At 37.7% G+C, this 23273-nt stretch overlaps 1 protein-coding gene and 1 long non-coding RNA gene across 2 annotated transcripts in view; one reads left to right on the forward strand and one right to left on the reverse strand.

The window, feature by feature from the left end:
• Positions 1–23273, forward strand: part of LOC118168589 — a 202658-nt gene that overhangs the window by 104751 nt on the left and 74634 nt on the right. The window contains exon 3 of the long non-coding RNA XR_004751663.1: positions 14337–14379. This is a non-coding gene — a long non-coding RNA (uncharacterized LOC118168589). The remainder of the gene's footprint in view (positions 1–14336; positions 14380–23273) is intronic.
• The window catches only part of SLC17A6 (solute carrier family 17 member 6), a 33750-nt gene that overhangs the window by 6250 nt on the left and 4227 nt on the right, over positions 1–23273 (reverse strand). Inside the window, exons 3-8 of the mRNA XM_035329090.1 lie at positions 22632–22750; positions 6214–6328; positions 4292–4379; positions 4102–4188; positions 3075–3217; positions 1220–1369 (exon numbers count right to left, since the gene is read on the reverse strand). Coding sequence (XP_035184981.1) covers positions 1220–1369; positions 3075–3217; positions 4102–4188; positions 4292–4379; positions 6214–6328; positions 22632–22750 — 702 coding nt within the window. The remainder of the gene's footprint in view (positions 1–1219; positions 1370–3074; positions 3218–4101; positions 4189–4291; positions 4380–6213; positions 6329–22631; positions 22751–23273) is intronic.

Here is a 23273-nt window from a genome sequence, read left to right on the forward strand (position 1 = left end):
ATTATGTTTATCATTGCACATAAGAACATAACAATTTTGGACTGAAAATCCAAATATTTTATTGCCCATCATAATGGAATTATCATGAATCATTTACACTTTCTTTTTGATGTTCAGGTGCTATGCTATATATAGAAAATGGCCCTAAAGCAGCACACCTGTTCATCCAGCTCTTGTTTTTGAAGATGGGGTATTACCAAATCTGAGCCTCATTTTAAAGGTGTTGTTTGTTTGTTTGTTTGTTTGTTTTTGTTTGATTTTGTTTGTTTGTTTTAATATGCTAGAATGGACTCATACACTTAGCTCTGAGAGCTGGATTTCCAGAAATTAATTTTGTATCTGTAGCCCATCTTTAAATGCAGGATGGCATTACATAATTTGGACAATGCCCCGTATTACTGCAACATTTTGGTAGCTACTAGAATGCTCCAATTGCCACTCATATCACAATTTAGAGTGGCTCAATACCTCCTAGAACAGTATGAAAAGAATATGGATGTCTCAAAAGCACAAGCCACCATCACTTTCAGAAGAGGGAAATCACCATTAGCAGAAAGCTTTCTCTATCCTCTAAGGCTTGCTTGCATGTGTCCATATTCATGGTAAGGGGCTGATTGAAAATTCATATGAATTATGGGGAACGTTGCAACATATTTAGGTCTCATATTTGGCATCATCTATTTCTCTTCTTAATTAAAAAAAAAAAAAGAAAACCACAGGTGTGGCTCTCACCACAATAAAGGGGGATGTTGAACAGTGACAGAGTGCATTGTTCTTCACTTAGTTTTAACTAAGTGGCTCTGCTTTGCAAAGTGCACTTGGATGGATTTCTGTACAGCTTTCCTGCAAACCCTGGGGTGCGAGAGGCAGAAATGCACTGGGTCTTTCTATACCTTCGAACACCTTGCATGGTCTGGCTGCAAGAACCCAGCTGAAGGGCTTATTGCAAGGATAAGGACCCCAAGGAGGGGCTAGCACTAAATAACACCATCCTGCCTCCACCTGCTGATATTCAGTCCTTTGCCATTGCTGCTACTTTGCTCATAGGTGCTGGTAAGGGGAACAGTAACTTGGAGTGATCATTTTTGAGACCTATAAACCTGTGGTAAAGATGCAGAACATTTAGCTTTCCATCTCCCAGTAAATAGCACAAATATTGCTCTGATATTTGCTTAGCTAAGATAAAACATTATTATTTTTTTACATTATTCTTACATACCTTGCTTATTTCAAATCCAAACACTTCCTCAAAGTAAGCAGGCTGACTAATAAGCAGCAAGTAAAAAGTCCAGCTCCTACAGAAGTTTGCAACAATTATTGCATAGACTGGCATAGATGTAAAAAATTTTCTCCAAGGAGTTTTGTATTTCTGAAACATAAAAAGGGGATCCAGTCAGCATTTTGATCATTACCAAATATCTATCTTCCCTTTTCCTCTTTGTTATTTTTACCTATACTCCAACAAGTTCATATATGCACGACTTTATGTACTCATTGAATTCCAGTGACTTTGTCTTAAAGTACATGCATCCACGATTCATATAAAAATATAAACATAAACAAAAATTACTATGAAATACACAAGTAGAGAAACTCAGTGATACTTAGCTATATCACAAAATGCATGTACAAGTGCTGTTAGAGCAGTCATGTAACATGAAGATACGAAGTCCAAAATGATGTCTGTAAAAGAGAATGTTGCTGAATCTAAGTCAACAGTCAGTTTTACACTGTTGGTACACAATTTCATCCACATTTATTTTAAGCATGTATTTTAGCATCCAGATCATAATCGCAGAATTCTGATTTTTTTATTATTATTTTTTGACCAGATCTCAGCTGAAGCTGTTTGGTCAATATATTTTTGCTTTGTTTTATTATATGTTTAAATAAATCGGGTAATGAAAAAAGAAGACAGATGGGCAGAACTACAATCCTGCTGAGTCTCAACACCTCTCTGTGAGCCCAGGGTTCTGCCCATCTGTGTTGATACAAGTGCAGGATCCAGACCCTGATGAGTGTCTGAAAATTGCTTGAATACTGGTTTTTATTCAAAGAAGTCTGGCCCAGCAGATAGGTATGTGCTACTCTTTGTATGCCTATCAAATTGCACTCGAGAGAAAGCTTGGGAAGAATTTCAGTTTATGTATTTTAAAAGCAACTACTGACACAAACTAATCACTTCCAGAAATGTTTAATTAAAAGCAAGAATAAAAAATAAACAGAAATATCCAAGCCCTGCTGAAACTACACCGACATTCATTGAAATAACTTGTTTCACATAAGATTTTCAAAAGCATTTATGGGCGTATGAAACTGTGAACACTGTTGAATCCTATTAACTATCAACCCAGAAACCACCTCAGGAACACTTGAAAATGTCAGCTATCAGGGAAAAAACAAACAAAACAAAACAAAACAAAAAAACACTGTAATATTTCCAGTTCCAATTCCCTATTCAATCTGGATCAAAGGTTTTGACAAAGAGGATGGAGGGGGGATGTAACTGGGGATGTACTTATGGCTCTACTAGCATGCTGTAATGCAACTTGCAGTCTTTCTTGCAAATGAAACATACAGCAGAGAGGGTTTGCTTTTTCTGGTCTTCTGAGGACCTCAGTAGACACCAAGTACTGCTTTTCCTCTAGTTGACTTTTAGGAAGATGAAAATGCTTCAGAAGGGGTAAATGGGAAGGAAATGAACCATTTAAACTCAGGGTAGTATAACAGTCTCAATAAACCTGCAATTCCAGATGTAGTTCTAGCTTTAGCTCTAACTCTTTTTTATATTTTGGAGTAGAAAGAGAGAAAGATCAGGCATAAATTCTATGAGAAATCCTCTGAAACCTGAAACACAAGGAAGCAATATCCACCCAGGACTCCATCAGCATATTTCAGATCTCCCCCTCTCCCCGCCCCCAAAAAAGTTCAATTGTTCAAAACGTGCTTTTCTGTCTTAAAGAAGTAGCATGATGTTTTTTGTTTGTTTGTTTTTGTTTCTTTTTGGCTTTTTTTGTTTGTTATTTTCATTGTTCCTATCTCACAGGAAATATATGTACAAGTAATATTCTTACTTCCATTGCACCTAGGAGGTTGGCACTCTCTCCAATGCTTTCTTCTATGTATCTTCTTTCTTCATCTGTGATCGTAGGATGCTTTGCAGGGCTCTCATATGAAACCAAGAGCCAGAACATATACCAGACTATACCAAAGCTCCCTTTGGAATGGAAAGAAAAACTTTAAAAAGAAACGCACAGTAAAGGAGTAAACAAGAAAAAAAAAATATGTGGATAATTGTAATCAATTTAAATGGCAAATGTTGTTACTGAGAGCCAGATCCTGCAAAAAATATTTGTGCAGAATACATGCAGAGCTGTACCTTTGTGAAGTCTTGGTTTCATTTACAGAGTGCTTTCACTCTAAGTGAATGGTCACCGATATTCAGCATCAATTTGTACAATGCAGTGCAATGAAACAGCTCCCATTTCGTTTTACCAAGTTGTAAATGATCCATTCTGCTTTAAGCCATTGTTATTTGATTACTGCACTAAATTTTTTATGTGTGAAACACAAGATTGTGGCACTGGTTTCAACATAACAACAGAATTCTGGAGTAGTTTACTAAGTTTCTGAAAGGGTTCCCTTTGATTCACATCAATTTTACACTGCAGAATGTGTAAAATTTGCCTTTGGGCCTTTGGGCCACTTTTCTTCCAGCAGTGTATTCACACAATTAGTGTGAATAGAGTTATGTAGCTCTTCAGATAAAAATCAAGACGTCTTATTCAGGAGAGGTAGTTACAGCTGTACAAATGAAAGGGCGATGTTACCTCTGAGAATCTGAGATTCTATGGATTCGCATAGCAGGTTGCACTGCTTCTACTAGAAGTGATGAAGGCTTCGCCATTCTTGTTTAGCAATGTTACTTTCCTTTAAATTCTGTTCTTCTATTTTATTTTCTGTTTCTCAAGACCGTATGTTTGGCCTTATGGAAACAATTTTTTTGACGGGGGAGGGGGCTCTTATCTGTAGCTTTTAAATCTTTAGATGGTGTGTAGTAAGGTGATGTGATATTGGAGTGCGATGAGCAGAAGCACGTACCGTACACATAGAACACCGAAGACCACCCCGTATATTGCACTAGAATCCCAGCTAAAGGCATTGCAATAACAGCTCCTGCATAGGAACCTGCAAAACAAGGTGTGTGTAGTTGAAAAAAAGGAGAAAAATTCAGTCTCAAAATGCTTTTATATTACAAAGAAAAGAAAGACCCAAATGGAAATTTACTTACCACAAAAGGAAGTGGTTGCTAACCTACTTCTCTCTAATGGGGGGGCCCACTTGCTCCAGATGCCGTGGCAGGCAGGGTAGGTGACTCCCTAGGGAACGAGTGTGCCACAAGTCAGCTAATGCTGAGCAGTTGGTCAGTTCATTGTGCATGAATTTCTGTTTTAACACTGCTACAAACAGGAAGCTGAGAACACTTTACATTTCTATGGCAAAGTCAGAGCACAGCCGTAGAAAAACTTCAATTTCTGGTAAATCAATCTGGTAAAAGTTTGACTGGGTTTTGTTCATCACTACCAATCTTTTCAGTGGCCTCACAGAGCAGATACAAAACATGATTATTCCTTTTTGCTCTTCCTCCCTCCTTCAGGAGAGAACAGTGAAGAATTAAAAAGAAATCCTAATGAATGAGTATCAGAGTCAAAGGAAGGATGAAAACATGGATCCTTCGGGGTCTTTCTACTGCTGGGCTCATTTCTGCAACCAACAGTTTTGGTGGCATTCTAACATTTTTTATGACCTTCTAGCATTTCAAATATAATTTAGCAAATACAGTTTCCTTTTCCATGCTCTAAAACTATAAAACAAGATCAATAAGAGCTTAAAATTATAACCTTATATAATCTGTGAATAAATAAATAAATCTATAAATAAATAAAATATAATTTTAGTCTTTTATGAACCTTTTTGAGCACTTAAGCAAAGAACTGGATGATCTTAGTTGGTTTTATTTTAAACCAGTTACATTTTAGGTTGGGTCTCTCTTCAAAACCAACCTTTAACTCATGATAAAAGTACTACAAAGAAATCATAACATCTTGCAGTGTTGAAATTTTAGAAAATGTAATATGAAATATATTGTACTTTTTCACAAAATTCAAGTGTAAGAATTGCTATGATGTATGCATAGTTATATATAGCCACTTTTCTCTTAATTTGATGTTTTATTTCCTTTGAAAAAGTAGAAGAATGAATAGCTTCTTGCAAATGTGATTATCCCTCTGAATACACAAAAAGTTTGGAAAATGCATTGTTTTGTATTCAAAGAGATTTTATAACCAATTTAATGTTCAATTCAGTCTTTTTTGTTAATTTATTAACTTCCTCGCCCCCCAAATAATCTGATGCAATCTTAAGATTGCCATGACTTATTGTAAACCTTCTTCAGACAGTACTGTTTGAGATGTTTTATATTTGCCATCCCTTAAAACAGTATCGCAGAAATGAGTGATGAAAGAGCTATTTTATTTTGTAATTAACCACTTGCTTCTGTTCCTCTCCTCTTTGTGGTCATGCACACCTGTGTCCATGCAAAGCACTCTTCAGGAGTGGATCTATGTTTACACATGTATACTTCAAGAACTTAATTGCCAGTTACCAACTTTCTACACCTTCTTTTTGAGCCTTTGTAAATAATAAAGTGCATGAAATAAATTCAGCTCACACAACGGAAGTGCACAGCACTTGGGAAGAAAGGAGCAGTGATCACGTCTAAAATCTGAAACAAACACATCTAGATGGCAGGCTCAGTATTTTTCTCTCCTCAGTCACTGTAAACCTCTCATTCATTCGCATGGCCAGGGAAGCTGTGAGAGAAGCTTAATTCATTATTGTAGATATAGTCTGTGATACTGGATAGAAAATAACTGTTGAGAATAGCACCAGTGAAAGCCCTGTGCAGGACAGGCTTTCAGTAAAACAGCACCATTAAATGTTTATATTACTGGCTTCTCAGCAAGGGAAAACTTCACTACATAATTTCATTGGTGAAAGAAAATATCTAATTCTTACAGTGTAACCCATTACACTAAAAATCAGGAGTAAATTAAAAGCAATTTTTATTTTTTATCAAAAAAATGGCAGTTGCTGGTTAAGAGCTAATAAACATGCATCGCTTTTACTGGTTATGTTATGATTTTTCCATACCTCTACAAGGCCCTGCAAGATCCTAACAAAGATGACACACCCGTAATGCACCCTGGCTGCAGATGGTATTAGCATGTTGAGGGAGGATGTCAGCAGTATAGCAGCACCAAATACTCTGCAAGGGTGGAAAAAAACAAGTAAAGGAAGCAACTTCAGTATTGTTCCAGTGGACGTATTCCACATATGTTCACATACCCATATCAATAAATTTCAATGTATGATATTTATGGAGGGGATTTACTAACTGCTGGACTGGGTTAGTGTCTGCTTTCATCTGGGGTAATAACCTGTGTGATAAGACCCATATTTAGCATTGTTTCCTAAGGAAATACATTTTGTACAGTCATATGTCTATATCTTACTCTCTTTATATATCCCCACTCTTTCTTTTTCTTAATTTTCACCTTTATTTCAGCCAACTCTGATTCTATCCTCCAACATCTAGAGAAATTAGAAATTAAATCTCCACATGTTTTGCTAAACCAGGTGGCTGGGCAAAAGAGAAATTTGTATTAATGCTTTAATCATAAAAAAGTGGCGATATACATTCACTACTTTTAAAGCAGAAGAGAATCCACGTTTCTAAATGCCAAAGCAGGAGGAAGAATTTCAAACAGAGCCAGCATTTTCTTAGCTACAAAAGCAAGTCAATGTGTGTCAAGTCAAGCACACACCCAAAGCAAAGAGATCATTCTTTCTGCTGTTTTTTTTCAGGTGCTGCTCATTGAATATTGATAACTTTGCCTCCAACAACATCCTAGTAATTGCTTTAAATCAAGTACATTACAAGGCCTAAATACAAGTGTGAAATAATAATTCATATTCAAAATTACACAGTTTTGTCTAAATTTTAATTTAATTTAATGAATGAGAACCCCTTGTGGTAGCAAGCCTTCTCTCCAGTATTATTATTATTTTTTTCTGTTCATTCAGCTATGCAAAGTGATGTACCCAGTGGCATTGATTGGCCTCTTCCTTTATACAAAATTATGTAATGCTAAGATAAATCCTGGAGATTTCTTAACATATGACATCATGGTATCTGATGTGGAACTGATTTGACAGAAACCTTTAACCTTAGCATGTGTTCTTTAGAAATTGGTACGGTGCCATAAGTTAGTGAGAAACAGACCTTAGGCTCTGGAAGGAAAAAGATGTGATAAATTTCAAGAGGAAATTTCTTCCTGAATACATCTATTTTTCAAATCATTTATTTAGAGTTACATCCTGATAAAAATACTTAAATAGCAAATGGAACATATCCCACAGCTAAAATTTGACAAATATTAAATGGCAGCTGTACAGAAGAGGGAAAAACAAAACAAAACAAAACAAACAAACAAAAACAAAAACAAAACAAAAAAAAAAAAAAAACAACAAAAAAAAACTTTTGGCACTTAAAGGAGGCTTTGTTAAATAGCTTTAATCCTGGTCTCTTCACTGTGTTCCTGGTGTCCCCATCTCATGTCAGAGAACATCTGGCTCACTGTGCAGCGTGATTCTGCCTTCGCTTGGCAGCATGTTCAGTACATTCACTGGGACTGACTGGTGTGTGTGTTTGTGTCTCATTGAGTGAACTGTCTTGGCCTGAATTCTGTCTTTACTCCTAATTTCAATACGTGTAAGTTTCTCTTCATAGCTTTGTGAATCACATCAAAAGTGAGTGCAGTTCATTTCCTTACATTTTAATATCCCCGATATGTTCACATAAAATATAATGGTGTCTTGGTTTTCATTTGCTTTTTTTCTATATTTATTAATGAGGGTAGTGCAGGACTCGGGGGAGCTTTGCTTGTGATTTTTATGAATTCTGTTTAAAAGTAAGATGTTCCTGCTACCAATTTCTGAAGAAAAATGGACTGTAACTGTTGTAAAGATTCATTGAGAATATCATTTCTTTGTGAGCAAGAAGAAAGCACTGCTTGGTTTATAGCTTTATTTCTTTTCTGGATAGATATTTAACTAGGTTTCTAATGCAGCAATATATTTTTAAGTTTGTGAATCAGTGCGTAGACTTGCTGGAGCAGGTTCTTAGCTAGTGTGAATCAGCACAACACTTCCTAAATCACAGTTCCTATTCAGATCCTGCAGAGATATTAGGAATTTGCCATCTCTTTACAGGGATGAGATCTACAAAATAGTTGTGGCATATAGCTATTTCATCAAGGTAATTTAGTCTAATTTTTCAATTCTGCCTCTGAAATCAGCTTCTGTTTGCCACAGTGGAAAGCTGTGTTTCCCAGAATTGCCTTGTTCTCATGTTCACTAAAGAGAAGCTGTTTTTTTGGATTTGTTCTTTCTAGAAAAGGAAGTAAAATGCATTTTAGAGAATGATCCAAGACATGCATCTTTGAAATGAAAATCTTGCCTGTATTCAGATACACAGCTACTAGTGAATGTTCAGTTATGCTGAGGACCGTATGATGAAACAATTCCACAATGTCACTTGTAAGCCAGAGTTCTCTCAAGGCTATGCTTTATCAAAGCAGCTTTCTCAAAAACAAACTCTTTTTTTTTTTTTTTCCAAGTATCTATGGTTTTAATAATAGAATACACTATAGAGTTAAATTATGGTTCTTATCAGAAATGTCCTTTTTTTTTTTTTTTTTTTTTTTTTTATTTATTTATTTCCATCCAAATTAAATGCAATACCATGATTTTAGCATATGGCTATTGTAGTGACCCAGTTTCCTCTATAACTCTCAGTCAAGGACAAATACAGCTTCTTACATTTGCTTTGCATTTCTCAACACACATCCATAAATATAATTGGTATTTCTCTTTCATGCTCTTTTATCTTGGTGTATGTATTTAATCCCCACTGTCACTGAAGTCTTCTTCCTCATGAATTATTGTGGTATAGTTCTGATTTTTGTACAAACTTCCTGTTCTATTTGAAATATGTCAGCTAACTACACTTATAATGATTTAGATCTACATACAGTACATTTCTGAGGTATTTTACTGACCCACATATCAAACCCCCAAATTATGTTGTATTTTTTTTAGTGCCTAGCATTTTGTTACATGTATTAAGCTACTGATTTTATAATCCATTGTACTCTTGAGTTTCAGTTCTTATTTGCCCAATTTGGCTACAACATTAACTGAACATTTATTTCATGGTGGGTGCATTCCAAACCCCACAAAACATGTCTTAATTCCATGGTACAAATTGAAGGGCTTTAGCAGACTGAAGGTAGACTCTGGGAAAAGTACAGTATGCCACAAAGACAGAAGAGGAGAGGCCAGTGACAATGCCATCATTCTCAGCCTTGGCATTAGGAGGGAATTTAAATGCTATGATATACCTTCAGCAGTCCCTAGATGTGGGGGAAAATTCCTTCCTGACCCCAAAACAGCAACTGGTGTACCCATATATGGAAAATAAACATATACAGAAGACAAATGAATAAAATAGTAGTAGTTTGTCAAGGAGGAAAAAAAATAAAAAAATGTAAATCCTAAACCTCAGAAGTGATCAGAAGCCCTAAAACAAAGAATTATGCTTTGCTTATCTATTTCTATTTCTAGACTCAGTAGACTCAGTCCCAGAAGACAAAATCTAGCGTTGATCCTCAGTGTTTTACTGACATTGGCATTATATGAAGGTCATGAGCTGTGCCTTAGTCCTCCTGTAATACAAGTAGTAATAATAGCAAAATCATATTTGACTAAGAGACATTTGGGATGGGAACAGAGGAAGGAAATGACTCTGACTTGTCAGGAAAAATGCTTAAAATGGAATGAAGTTGCAGGAAGAATTAATCTTCTTGGTTTTCAAGCTAGTTGGCTCATTTTTCTGTTTGGGGACCAACTAAAGAGAAATAAATGTATTTATTTTCATCTCTGGATTTCTAATTTCTACATATGTGTGCATCCCCACCATTCTCATCTACCTTTTCCAGGCAATTCATATTACATGAGCATTCTGCATGGAAGTGCATTACAGATTTTGTTACTTTGTTGGAAAAAGTGCCAGCTCAAAAGTGAACTGAGAACAGTGGGAATACAGATGCATGCCAAATGCTGAATGCCAGATGGGTGACATATTGGGTTACGCATATGATATCTGAAAATGAGGAGTCCTGGTTGGAAGCATCCTCTTACCCCAAGGACTGGGAATGAAAATTGCTAAAATGACTGCATAAAGCTAAAACTCCTTTCATATGTGCATGGTAGGACTCAATTCCCCAGTTGTCAGAATCCAGCGCATTTTTACTCATGTCATTCTTTAATATCATTGACAGTGTCCACAATTATGTGTTTCTTTACTGTCTGATAATTGTGGTCCATTTTTACTAAAAAGTAACTATTATGGAAATTAAGTAATATGTCAAATCAAAAGCGCATGAATCACCTTAACGGAAGTTTGTCCTTAAAAAAAAAGGTAACGTGTACATTGAAAATGGCAATTTTAGCTATTTATTTCAAAGAGAAAATGCTTTAGGTTTAAGATGCTTAAATATATGCCATATTAATGAACTATGAATGTCACTTCATTAAAATCCAAAATAGTTTATAAATAGTGAATGTTGTTCACTGACAACTACAAAACAAGACTACGTATATTTTAATAGAATTACAGTAAGAGCTATGAAGGCATAAAAGGTTTCACATCACTTTTCGTGATAACCTAAACAAGTTTTATATTACTTCAGTAGGAAATTCATTCAGGACTGTAACTGAATATTTTTCACCTCCAAAAAGCCGCCTATCGTCATTTCATTGAAGATCTATCTGTGGAATAAGAAAGCTTAATGATTTTGTTTTGTCATGATTTCCATGAGAATCATGAGGAAAAAGCACAGCATTCCACACTGTTATAGCAAATTAAATCAAAATACTACTGGGAGTATCATTCTGACTGTAAACAGGAACCTATGGAAAATGTAGCCCATATTCATTTCTGGGACATAGGACCTCCATACTTGACAGTTTTACAGTAATAGTGATCACATTATAAAGGCTGTTTTCACTGGCTAATGTATTTGTATTGCACAATTTATATAAAATGCTATCTTCTCTCTTTTAATGAACTATATAAATTTTTTCTTAACCATTCAGTTGATTGCTTTTGCCACCTTGTGAATGTTTTTCTGCACAGGTACTCACAGGATGATGCCATCCTTGTGCACGAGGTAGTTTGCACACAAATATTTAATAGCTCTTCACTGATGTGAATCCTTTCTCACAATTTTTCCCATAGTCCTACCTCATCTAAGCTAATGGTAAATGAGCACAGGTCTTGCTTATAGGAAGCTCTTCGCACAAAATGAAAATATTTTGCCATAAACAAACGTAAAACATTTTTTCTAGTCTTACAAGAGATAATTTTGTGAAGTAAGGGTACAAACTAAAGAGGAGTGAAAAACATGAATTTTCTTTGCAAAGCTTTCCCAACCTAGTCTGAAGATGAAAATTCTAAAAAAAAAAAAATTATTTGGATTCAATTTGGCAAGCAGGAGAAACAGCTGGCATGTTATTGACATTTCTCTTCCTTACAGAAAATATGTAAAATATGTAAAGAACAAAGACTTATTTTATGACACATATGTAAAAATAAACCAGCTCTTGACTAGCCTTAGATGTTCTTTCTTGAACCATGCTTGTTTGGGAGAGTCCCAGAGCAGGAGCAGCTCTGGGCAGCTACAGGGCTGTCATACAGAGTGAGTTTGTGGACTATTCTATCAGCTCAAGATTGCTAAAGTTTGTTATCTTCTGCTCTGACTCCACTGCCTATCATTTATCTTCGACACACCTCCTCCTGCAAAAGGCCAGCAACACAACGTAGAATCAATTGCGCTTTTTTTTTTTTTCCCACAACCCAAAGAATTTCTTGTCTGAGAGGAACTGCAAAGCTGAATGCTGGATGAAATGCTTAATTTTGTTGAGGAAAGCATAATGTCTAAGCAGAAACAGGACAGAAGCTAGCTTGAATGCCTGTAGGCATGCAGAGTTTTTTTCAGAATCCTTTCTTCTGCAGATGTTGCTAGCAATGCCAATTTGTGACCATTTTTTTTTACTTTATTTTTTTCTTTCAGCTGTGCAGTGACTGAATGTATAGAAATTTCAGGATTTTAGCTGCTAATTAACACTTCCCTTCTTACAAAGTGTCTCTCCACCTGTACTAGGGTCTTCTAAGACTTTAATAGAGGACGTGGACATTTTGAGGACCTGAGTTTAATCTGCCAACTTTGAAGACAAATAAATCCCAAAATATTCCCAAGCCTTTTAGTAGAATAGACCTTGCTAGGACTGGTCCAAGCACCAGAGCGAAATGTCATGCAGAGGTTAAGTCTAAGTGTACCAGTAACAAAGTCCCTTTCACCTTCTGCCTTCTCTGAGCCCCATTAATGCCACTGACTTATACAGGTCAAACCAAGCCCCAAACAGTTCTCAGGCTGTGCCTTCCATTTGCTGTTCACAGAGTTATTTTTGATACAGTGTGTGTTTTTTGAAGAAATTTGGCATTGCTGGATGACAGCATCATAGCAATTGATGCTGAATGTAAAAGACTCCTGGGTCATTAAATTCTGATCATTGCTCTTACCAGCAAGTGCATTACATCACCCTTTCATAAGCAGACCTGGTTCCAGCTCAGGAGTAATTAGCATTTGCCCTACTTATTTTGGAAGCCTTTCCAACTTGTGACTTCCTATATCCAGTAGATATATTGCACCCATGCTGTCTATTTTAACAGTTTTAATATTTGCATTTTACCCCAGCAGCAATCCTGTCTTCTTTCTTTTGCATCACTAGGCAGGCTGGGCCCTCTCCATCTCATCTTCCTTATTCTTCATTGATTTGATCACCCTACTAACCCTCTCTCTCTTCTGTTTGAATTCTACTGGGGAATGTCTCAAACCTGTGGTTTCGTTTTACAGCTCATTATATCCATAGATGTCTGGATAAAACTCAGACTCATTCCTTTTAGCTCATTAGCTTTGGGTTGGCTTGCTCTTTAAATATGTATTCTGCTAGATCGTATTTCAAACCAAGACCATCTCATTCAAATTACCTAACCGAGTTCCAGGTCTTAGGCTGTGATTCATAACTGTTGATTTTGAGATATATAATAGACCTATAAAATAAATCAGCTTTAAAATATTTTGTGGATCTGGCTGGGATGATAATTGCTATGTGCTGGACTCAGAGGCTTTATCTGTACTGCTTTGTGGAGTGTTTTGTGACATACAGCCTATACATTACAGATATCTGCATCCCTACTGCTCAGGTTAAAAGTGGATTCCTTCCGGGCAAAGTGATGGTGATGTTAATATTTTTTACGCAGACAGCCTAAACAGCATTTTGTAGTGTGAAATCCAGTGTACGTAGTGAATTGGGGTGGAGTACCAAAGCAGGTAGAGGTGATTAAGGATGTCTGTTGAAATAAGTGTCTGGAATTAACTCTGCCAGAAACGCACGTGGATTTTGTTTCAGAGGGGATTAGATATCCACCAGTGAACAGGACCCTGGTTTTGAGGTATCATACATGCAGTAGGGATTCTGGAGGCTCAGGACCTGGGAGAGAACTGGGAGCAAAGTTCTTTGACAGTATTGACATATCTGGATGATATTATCTCGATAAATAAGCTTTCTTTATAAGCTTGTTCTGAATACATCTGGTGTAATTGGATCTAAACTGTGTGGCAACTTTCCTACAGATGGCAAATTTTCAGATTTCATCAGAAACATGAGATCAAAGAGTTTAGATCAATGAAGGAGGGAATGCAAAATAAGTCCCAGTTTCAGATGTAACCCTTCTCTTGTTAGCTGTATTTGAACAAGCAGAGTAAGGTTCTGAAAATGTTATGTTTAGTCACCAAATTACTCCTGGATTTAGTATCTCAAGGATATTATCTTCTGTGATCACTGCCATCCTATATGCCAATAGTTCCAAAAATCCACCTTGTGTAACACAGGTTCTCAGCACCAGAGAATGAAATATTTTAGCCTTGAATGTTACTGCTTGAGGTTTGCTTGGACCCTCCATATTTAACATCATTAATGGTGGTTTACTTGCTTTCAATTTATGCAAATGTAAGCAGTGCTCTTACTGACTTCTGAAAAGATCATTTTTCCTCTGTAATATATTGTGACAATTGTTTGCATTTTTCCAGCTGTTTCCCCATGCTTCAGTGGTTACCTTCTTGACTGCAAACTGTAAGTAGCCACTCATTTGGAATATTTACATTCCTTATACTCATGTTTATTAAGTATGTCCCTGTCATGCCATTCATTCATGTCCTTTGTGAGCTAAATAATCCTGATAATGTTTCTGTTACTCTTGTTGTCTTTTCACTTTGTAATCATGCTGATTACCCTTTTTGGGATATTTTCTATTTCTGTTTGCTTATTTGAAATGGACTAGGAGAAATGGAACCCTCTATGAGGAGACAATATTTAGCTATTCTATGACATTATATCATCACTCTGACTTCTCTATAGTATAGACTAATTTTCTGCTGACTCTGTTGACCCCTACACAGTAGACATATTCATCTGAAATGCCCACCCTGACAGCTTATGGCTTCATGAATGATAGACACGATGTAGGGTTTTTTGTTTGTTTGTTGTTATTTTTTTCCCTCTGAATCAGGCCCTCAATTTGCATAAAATGACACAGGGCTAACAAAGCTGGGACTATGCCATGAATATTAGAGTGGTTGATGAACTTAGCTGCACAGAAAAACAGATAGAATAAGGTACCTTTGACGTTAGAGAGGTACTTATTCCCAAGTGCCAGTCTTAGGCTGAACGTGCTTTATGGGAGAATCGCTTAAAACCAATCCTCCTTCATAACAGTCTGTGGCCAGAAGCCATAGTATAGCAGCTTTATTTGTCTATTTAGAAATGTGATAAAACAGGTTATTTTCATTCATATGTGTACAAGGGAGGAGGGGGATGTGTCTATGTGCCCTTCATACTAAATCCTATTATAAGCCCTTCATGAAGCATTAATATGTAAAAGCCGACCTCCTGCCATCTAATCTAGTATAATAAGGGCTTGGATACATTATTAATTTTTGTCACACATCTGAGGCCCCCTTTTATCAACCAAAACCCCCATCCAAATCCCTTGTTGCATCATTAAATTGTGAAAACAGCTTCATCATTCGTGACAGAAAAATGGAAGGACCCCGAGCCATATGGCAGAGGGAGCAGCAGGACCAGCCGCCCGTAGATGTCTCCCCAGTCCCCTCCTTGCAGTGACTGGTGCTTACAACACCCTGCAATGCAGCAAGGTGACAAAATCGTCTTGCTTTTTTTTTGTGCAATATTGGCTCCTTTGCCTGGAAACAGATGAACCCAACAGCAGTGCCTGGGTTCATAGCCCAGTTTAATCTGCGGGGTTCTGAACTGGATGTGAAAGGTGGAACTGGCAAGTACAACAGCAGGGGTTCTCTCATACAGTGCAAGGTCAGCTTCTGTCTTCAGAGGTTCAGAAGCTGGCTCTTGTCTAATCATTCCCTTGTTATGCTGTGAGCTATATATAGCTTGCAAAAGAAAGAAACCTCACACAATACCTCTACCTATAGAAAAATGTAAAGATGTAAAGTTCAAGAAAATATTTGTACTTCTATTTCTAAACCAATACTTTGCTTATGTATTTCATGCTTCTTGTCATTAGAACTGATTGAATTAAGGAGAAAGGTATTATAACTTCAGTGACACACAAATGACACACTTTCTCTGAAAATCTTTGGGTCTCTGAGATGAAATGCTCTGACATACAGTTGTCTGAAATATCATTCAGGTTAATCGTGGAAATAATGCTATCGGATTACTTGCTGGGTACAAGGATTTAGCCCTTAATAACAAGATGAATGGCATTTTAAAAACAAAAAGAATTTTAAATGAAAGGTTGATTTATATATTTTCATTCAGGTTAGAATGTGCCAATGATGAAGAGTTAACAGAGAGGAGAGATAATTAGGTTGCAGAGAAATTCAGGATAATTCTGTAAGGATGATCTTTGATGTGAATAGTGCAAGGATTTGTAGTTTAATAGATAATGAGAAATGTAAGTCATTATCATAGAATTACAATGTGACATGCATTTTTTTAAGTTGTCATTCTATTCTGCTTTCTGTAGGTCTTTATGTATGAGTTTTAATGCTTAAGGATGCACAGATGAGCTAAAATAGTCAGCTTTGTTTTACCAAAAAGAGTCTGTGATTATTACACATCTATTTTTGAGACAGTGTTTGGCATGTACAGTCAAAAACTGCATTTGTATTTTAAATGTTTTCTTGGGAATGAATTTCCCAGCCTGTATGACCCCTTAACAGTGACCCATTAATTTCAGAGAAGCTTTGCTGATTTATGGTAAGTATTTAACCTGTTAACTTCCTAACTGTGATTAGTGAGGAAATCCTGTCATGGCATTTTGGTACTGCTTTTGATAGGACAGTGGTTTTATTACACATCTACAGTGTGTTTTTTGAAGAATTTTACAAAGGATGAGTCAGAGGTTAAAATATAACTATATTTAAATTATCCTGAGATGAGGTGGTAAAAAACAGCATAGCTTTCCATAGAACCTTTCCATATGCATGTGACAGCGCAGCAGGAGGTTTGTTCAGACAGTTGCAGCTTTTCATTGCACAAATGTGGAATAGGAAATTTTAATTTAAATAAAATTATTGTTTTTCTAGGTTAATGAGAGAACAAATGAATAATGCTAAGCCCAAGAAAATATTAGTTCATCTAGCCTGACATTCTCTGTGACATTAGACCTTATGTTTTGCTTAATTATCTCTTATATTTCAGTTAATAATCCCTGTACTGGAAGCATTTATTTGTAGTAGCTAAAATAAAATGTTCAAAATAGGAATCTAACACCCATAGGAGAAGAATTTAGCATATGATTTTCCAGTGCTAGCTGTTATTACTAGCATTTATGGTTTGCTTTTTTTTTTTTTTTTTTTTTTTTAAATCTGGTTTTTACTTACTGATTCTTGTTATATCTTTCTACTCTCTATATCTTTCTAAAACACACATTTATACCTAGGATTTTTTTCCAGAGGAGTTAATTATATGTTTTAGAATCAAATTACCTCCAAGTACTCTTTTTGATATACTGATATACTGAATACATAGTTCTTGCTATTTCTTTCACTATATGACATTATATTCTATCTTTCATGTAATTTTGTGACCCTTCCATATCCCATCTCTGATTTTTAATCTTAATATGCATGTACTCAAATTACCTGCAACAATCCATGGTCATTTCTGTTGACCTAAATACACTGACCGCTCTAAATACAGAAATATACATATCCCAGGATTATATCAGCTTCCCTACTAGAGCATCTTGTTGCAAGCTCATGACGGGTTTCAGGAACAGAATGGCTTAGGAACCCACTCAGTGTCACAGCTTCCCAGGGTTACACTCCCCAATGTTACTTGCACTTTAGCCTCATGTGTATTATTTTGACCAGAACCCAGCTTACCAAGTGATCTTTAATATATTTTCTGATTGCCTGGTCCATTTTGCACTCACAAGTTTATCAGCATTTATACATATTCCTGAAATGGCTGAAGGAATGTCAACATCTCCGTGGATCTTGCTTAAGGACTGCTCAGCATAATAGTGTCTAAATCCTTGAAAGGTTCATAAAAAGTAGCACATTAGTCGTTATAGTCTATCAGCACAAAATATATCACTTTTCCAATTACAGGTACCCAACTGGTTGTTCAAAACACAAAGAGAAGGGGCTCCCATTGATGACTTAGGCAAACATCCCAAGTGATCTGGGGTCCCTATACGGTATACAGGCAGAGAAAAGCATGTTTTGGGAGTGATAAAATACACCTGAGGTTTTAAGTGCTTCCTAACTCACTTGCTTCGTTAAACAGTATAGATCCTCCTGGATAAGCTCAAAAACAAGAAAATCTGCACCAGTTTCCAGACTGTATGCTGACAGTGATTTCAAAGCATAAAAACATCCAAACCTGCTTACAATATAATCATTAAGAGACTACAAAATAATGTAATTTTTAAATGTAATTTCTGAATTTCATATCAGAATATTGCATTCCTTGAATTGTTTTAAAACATTTTAATATCTTGGCCTTCACATTCCACATTAATCAAATTTGGAAAGATAGTTGAAGAACCACCAAACCGCAAATTTCATTTTCTTTTTTAAATGGAATTTCAGTATAAGAGAATGATTGTTGTTAGTTTTTTGTTTGTATATTTGTTCTGAATTTGTCAAGATAAGGTGATGTCCGATTAGCTCCAGCTAAAGTTCTTTTCATGACCTAAGTAGAAATTAATACTCAGTGGGGCTAGAAGATTGTCAGCATTTCACACTGTTTCTGTTCACATCTCATGGTAATTGTATAATGATAGCCCCTCTGGTGGGAGCCACTCTAAGGCTGACATTCAAACCTGTAGTTTAAAAGCATTCAAATGAGAAGTTCTTTGTGCTCTTAAATGGCATTAACTGCCATTATGAGTAATAGCTCAGCTGATTAAATAGTCTGGATACATTATATTAGTACATCACACTTGAGTTTTCGTGTTTTCTTGATTTTTTCAAAGAAAAACACTTATAAACAATGCAAAAGCAACTCAGTTCCCTCTTCATGAAAATCCCATTCACAGTAGTGAAAATCCAACTTCAGTGAAAAACATTGCACTGAATCCCCAGCAATCTCAAAAAAATAGTCTCACTATTTATTCACTCTTCTGTGAGAAAGCTCTGCTATTACTAACCAGAATGGGTTATAACCAATAAACCTGTATATAATTTTGGACTTGTAACTGGAATCTGCTCATATGTTCTTGCCCCTATGGTCTCAAAGCCTCTGAATCATGGGGCTAATTTCTGATAAAGATATTTAGAGAAACATCTTTGCAGGAGCCATTAATTCCACCCCCAGTGTATTGCAGCTCCCTGCACAGGAGAGAAGGGCATTGTTTTTAGTATAAAGTTCTGCACGAGTTCAGGTGTGAGAAAGAACCTAGTAGTTGCAAACTTGGATGTCCGTGTGACAAAATGCCTTCTCTAATCTACTAGAATATGCCTCAGTACCCTGCTCATTGTTTTATGTTTTATCAATGACAAAGTTGATTGTTCATTGAGAACTTAACCCTGAAAAAAGGTATAGCTGTAATAAACCCTACCCATGGGACCCCACCTTGGGCTTCCCTTGTTCCTCCAGCCTACTGTGGTTGCCTATGTAGTGATTTTGTACCAGCACCTCCCAGAGGCATGTCCTCCTCTGGGAGGAGAGGTCTCCAGCCTTGTAGCAACAAGAAATTCTCCGCTATTTTCACACACTTCTCAAAAGAGGCAAGTTTAAAAATTCACTGATTGCAAATGAGGGTGCACCTGAATCCCAACCCATATCTTTTGAAAAATTATGTTGTCTTGCAATGTGCTGAATGTCCCCTATTGCTATAGAAGTCAGTAGAGTTTGAAAGTGTTCAGGAGCACCAACCTTTGCAATGTACTAGCTCAACTTCTCCTGATCACCTGAGAGGTAAGTGTACAGGAGACGTATTTCTGAATTTTCTCTGCAATTTTGAAAGACATTTTTGTTTGATCTTGTTGGTACTACAGCAGTGTAAATGCAACTCTTTTAAATAAAGCATTTTTCTTAGAGTTGGGCTGAAAAGACTATAACAAAATTATCAGTTATACAAAATGAGATAAAGCAAGACCTAAGCTAGCAAGCGCAAATTCCTGAGAACGTCTATTTACTACTTGTTGATCTGTAAATCACTAATTCTGATCTGCCAGAAGTAATGGAGAGCTGTGTGTGACAAGAGCAGTGGGTCAAAGCAGAGCAGAATAAGCAGCAGAAGCCTTGAGCTGTACAATTAGCAAAGGATGTCAGTAAAATGCTACCCATTGACAGGCTCAATTATTGGAAAAAATATATATATATATGTTAGAGAGTTCCCCGCAACAAAGAGTTGCTAATTCTTTATTGGAAATAAGCATTTTAGAACAGGGACAGGATCAAGATAAAGGGATCCTGCTCAGCTTGGAATTAATTCATTGTGTGTAGAAAGGTTTACTTGATACCACAGGGGGGTCATTTCTTCCACGTGTTATACCTTAGTGACACATTCAAGCTATGTCAACTCCATCTCTATAATTGGTTGCTAGACTGAATCTTTATGTCCAGCAAACTCTGTCCTGTACGCTCTGCAACTCCCTGTCAACAGCAAATTAAGCCCACAAAACAGACCTTGACCCTCTTCCCAGTTTCCTTCCATGACACTCTTGGCAGTCGAGAGGCAGTTTTTCTTCCGTTCATTCTATCTTTCCAATGTAATCATTACCTCCTTCACTCTCAGGGAGTTAATCATTCTCCCTGTTGAAAATCTTCATTTTTCTTCAGCTCAAGGCTGTTTCTCATGGATTGTCTTGAATCTGGTTATGCTAGTCTAGAGGCTATTATTTATTTTTATTTTTAATGTGAAGGACACCTGAAGTTAGTTTTTCTGTATGAATTCAGACTTGCTCTGAATGTAAAGGAAAACACTGATGGCACAAAATATTCAGTGACGATTAAAACAAACAAAAAAAATGTTACTTGGCTGTCTTCCACCACAGAGTGAAGGGACCAGCTGAGGCTGTAGCATGTGTAAACCAACAGAGACTTTTATAGTAGCTCCTATTCGAATGGTACTGTAGGCCTCTAAGCCGATGTACCCACTGCTCTGACTTGTTCTGGTGCAGGCGTTCTTGGGAAAGGTATGGTCATCAAGCTTTCCACCCTATTTTGGGTGCCACTTAACTCTCCAGTCATTCTGTTTGAGTTTAACATGTAGATGTCAAAATCTGTTTGTAGCGTTCAGGAACTAACTTGGGGTTTGGCCTCCTCAGTGCCCTGTTATTCCAGCCACAACCCAGCTCTCCATTCTATGCCATTTTTTAATCTGCAGAGTAAATGTAAGTCACAGCCACTATCCATATTTGACTATTTGCAGTTAGTGGCCGGCATGTCACAGGTATTTCCGTACTTAAATCTGTGGTTTACATGGTTACATGGGAGGTGTCTCTTAGGCTTCCACGGTGCTAATAACTAACCACTCATCTATGAAAGCTGCTGAGTTAAAGTATATCCAGGAATAACTGGAATTGGTCTGTATTCTCTGGTGTAAATGTAAATATTCGTGAAGAGGAGGAAAGTTTGATTGACCTGTACCAGGTAGTGTGTTTATACCACCGAGTTTTCCTGGGGATGTCCAAACCATTGTCTTGCAAATCGTTGTAGTTACATCACTTTACATCTGGATTGATGTAAATTAAGGACATAGCTAGGGCAAGTGAGGACAGACTTATTTTTCTGAGTAAAATCCTGCAGTTTTAAGCAAAACTCCTGTTAATCTTGAAGAGTTACAGATTGTGCAAAGATGCAAAAACGCTCAGAGGATGAGCCCTCTAACGAGCTGTTAATTGTTGTTTGCAATAGCCTTTTACGCTTGCGAACCATTGTCAGAAAGCTGGCACTCGTAAACTGACAGACAATGGACACGCCAGTTTAATAAGTGTTGCGTTCTGATTTTATTTGCCAAAGGAGGGACGTTAGGGTTATTCCGGTTCTGGAGGATCTGCCCATTAGTAAATGCTCATTATTGTTAATGTAGGCATCTGTCTAAAATGTATTTACTTTGGAGAGTCTTTTGCCATAGCTCCTCTCTTTCTCCAGCAAATACAAGCCAGTTTTCCCCCCAGGCAATCTATCCTACCTTTGATGTTGCACACTCCTGAAAAGAGTTAAAGGTATATATTGCTGATTTTAGTATCCATTTGCACTTAGTTTGTAATTGTTTTGAAGAGTGGCACTAGGACCTTTGCTGTTTCTCCGAACGAGGAGCCTATGGCATTAAGTGTGGATGTGAAAGCCTCATGTGTCTTGAATACTCAGCGGATCTAATTAACAGGTAGAATCGCACCCTGGGTGCTTGAAAAATTGCCAGACACCATAGAAACGAGTCCTTAAGTCCCCGCACCATCTGCACTTTCCTTTCATTGTGTAGGTCTCATTGAAACATGTTTTTCGACCATTCGAAATTCATTTGCGTTAATGGAAAATTCCTGCCGATGCTTTTCTTTTTCACAGGAAAAAAAAAAAAATCATAAAATTCTTTCGTTCGGTAATGGAAAAAATATATATATATCTCAAGCTTTGAAGCAATAACGAACCTCCAGGGTTGCCTCTGAATGCGGGTCTTTGCCTGGCGTCTCCACAACCTCCCCAGACAACTTTTTTACGGGGAGAGGGAAATCCGCACCCCCCCCGGCCCGGCAGGTAGCTCAGAGGCGGGCGCCCCATGCCCGAGCAGAGCACCCCGACAACCCCTCCTCCCCCCACCCTACCCCCGACCCCCGGCCCCCCTGCTCCTGCACAGCGCCTGCCATCGGGATGGGGCCGGCTGTTACCTGTTCGCTGCCAGTCGGGACGAGATATACCCGCCGGGGATTTGGGTGATTATGTATCCCCAGAAAAAAGAGCCGTGGATCATGCCAACTGTTTCGGGGTCCCAATTGAACTTCGCTTTCTTCCAGCGCAAGGGACCGGGAGAGAAGGAGAGAAACAGCAGAGGGAGGCTGTCATCGGGCCGGGATACCGCGAGCACCCGCGGCAGCTTCGGCACGGGGTGCGACCCTCTCCCCACCGCAAACACTCCTCCTGCCCCCCAAATTCCCTGCGCCTCCTCCTGCCCCCCGAGCTCCCAGCGCCTCCTCCTGCCCGACTTGCTCCGAGCCGCTTCAAAGCGAGCCTCGGCATTTGACGCCTTTTCCACGCAAATCCTTCCATCCCGGTGTTTTCAAACATTCCTGAACAACCTCCCCGGCTCCGTTACATCCGCTTGCGGACGGTTGTTCGCTATCCTCCTTCCCCCTCCCCTATAGTTATTTAACGAGATAGCTGTGCTTTTCGAGGTTGTGTGCCCGTAAATTGTAGCGCAAAAGGGCTTTGGACTGGGGACTGAAAGGGAAAAATAGGAACAGTCGGTGAAAAGCACTTCTTCAGCAGCGGGATGCGAAGGGCGGCGGCGGGGCCGGGCAGACTGCGGGGGG

The sequence above is a fragment of the Oxyura jamaicensis genome, chromosome 5 (assembly GCF_011077185.1).
Source record: "Oxyura jamaicensis isolate SHBP4307 breed ruddy duck chromosome 5, BPBGC_Ojam_1.0, whole genome shotgun sequence".
Lineage (NCBI taxonomy): Eukaryota > Metazoa > Chordata > Aves > Anseriformes > Anatidae > Oxyura > Oxyura jamaicensis.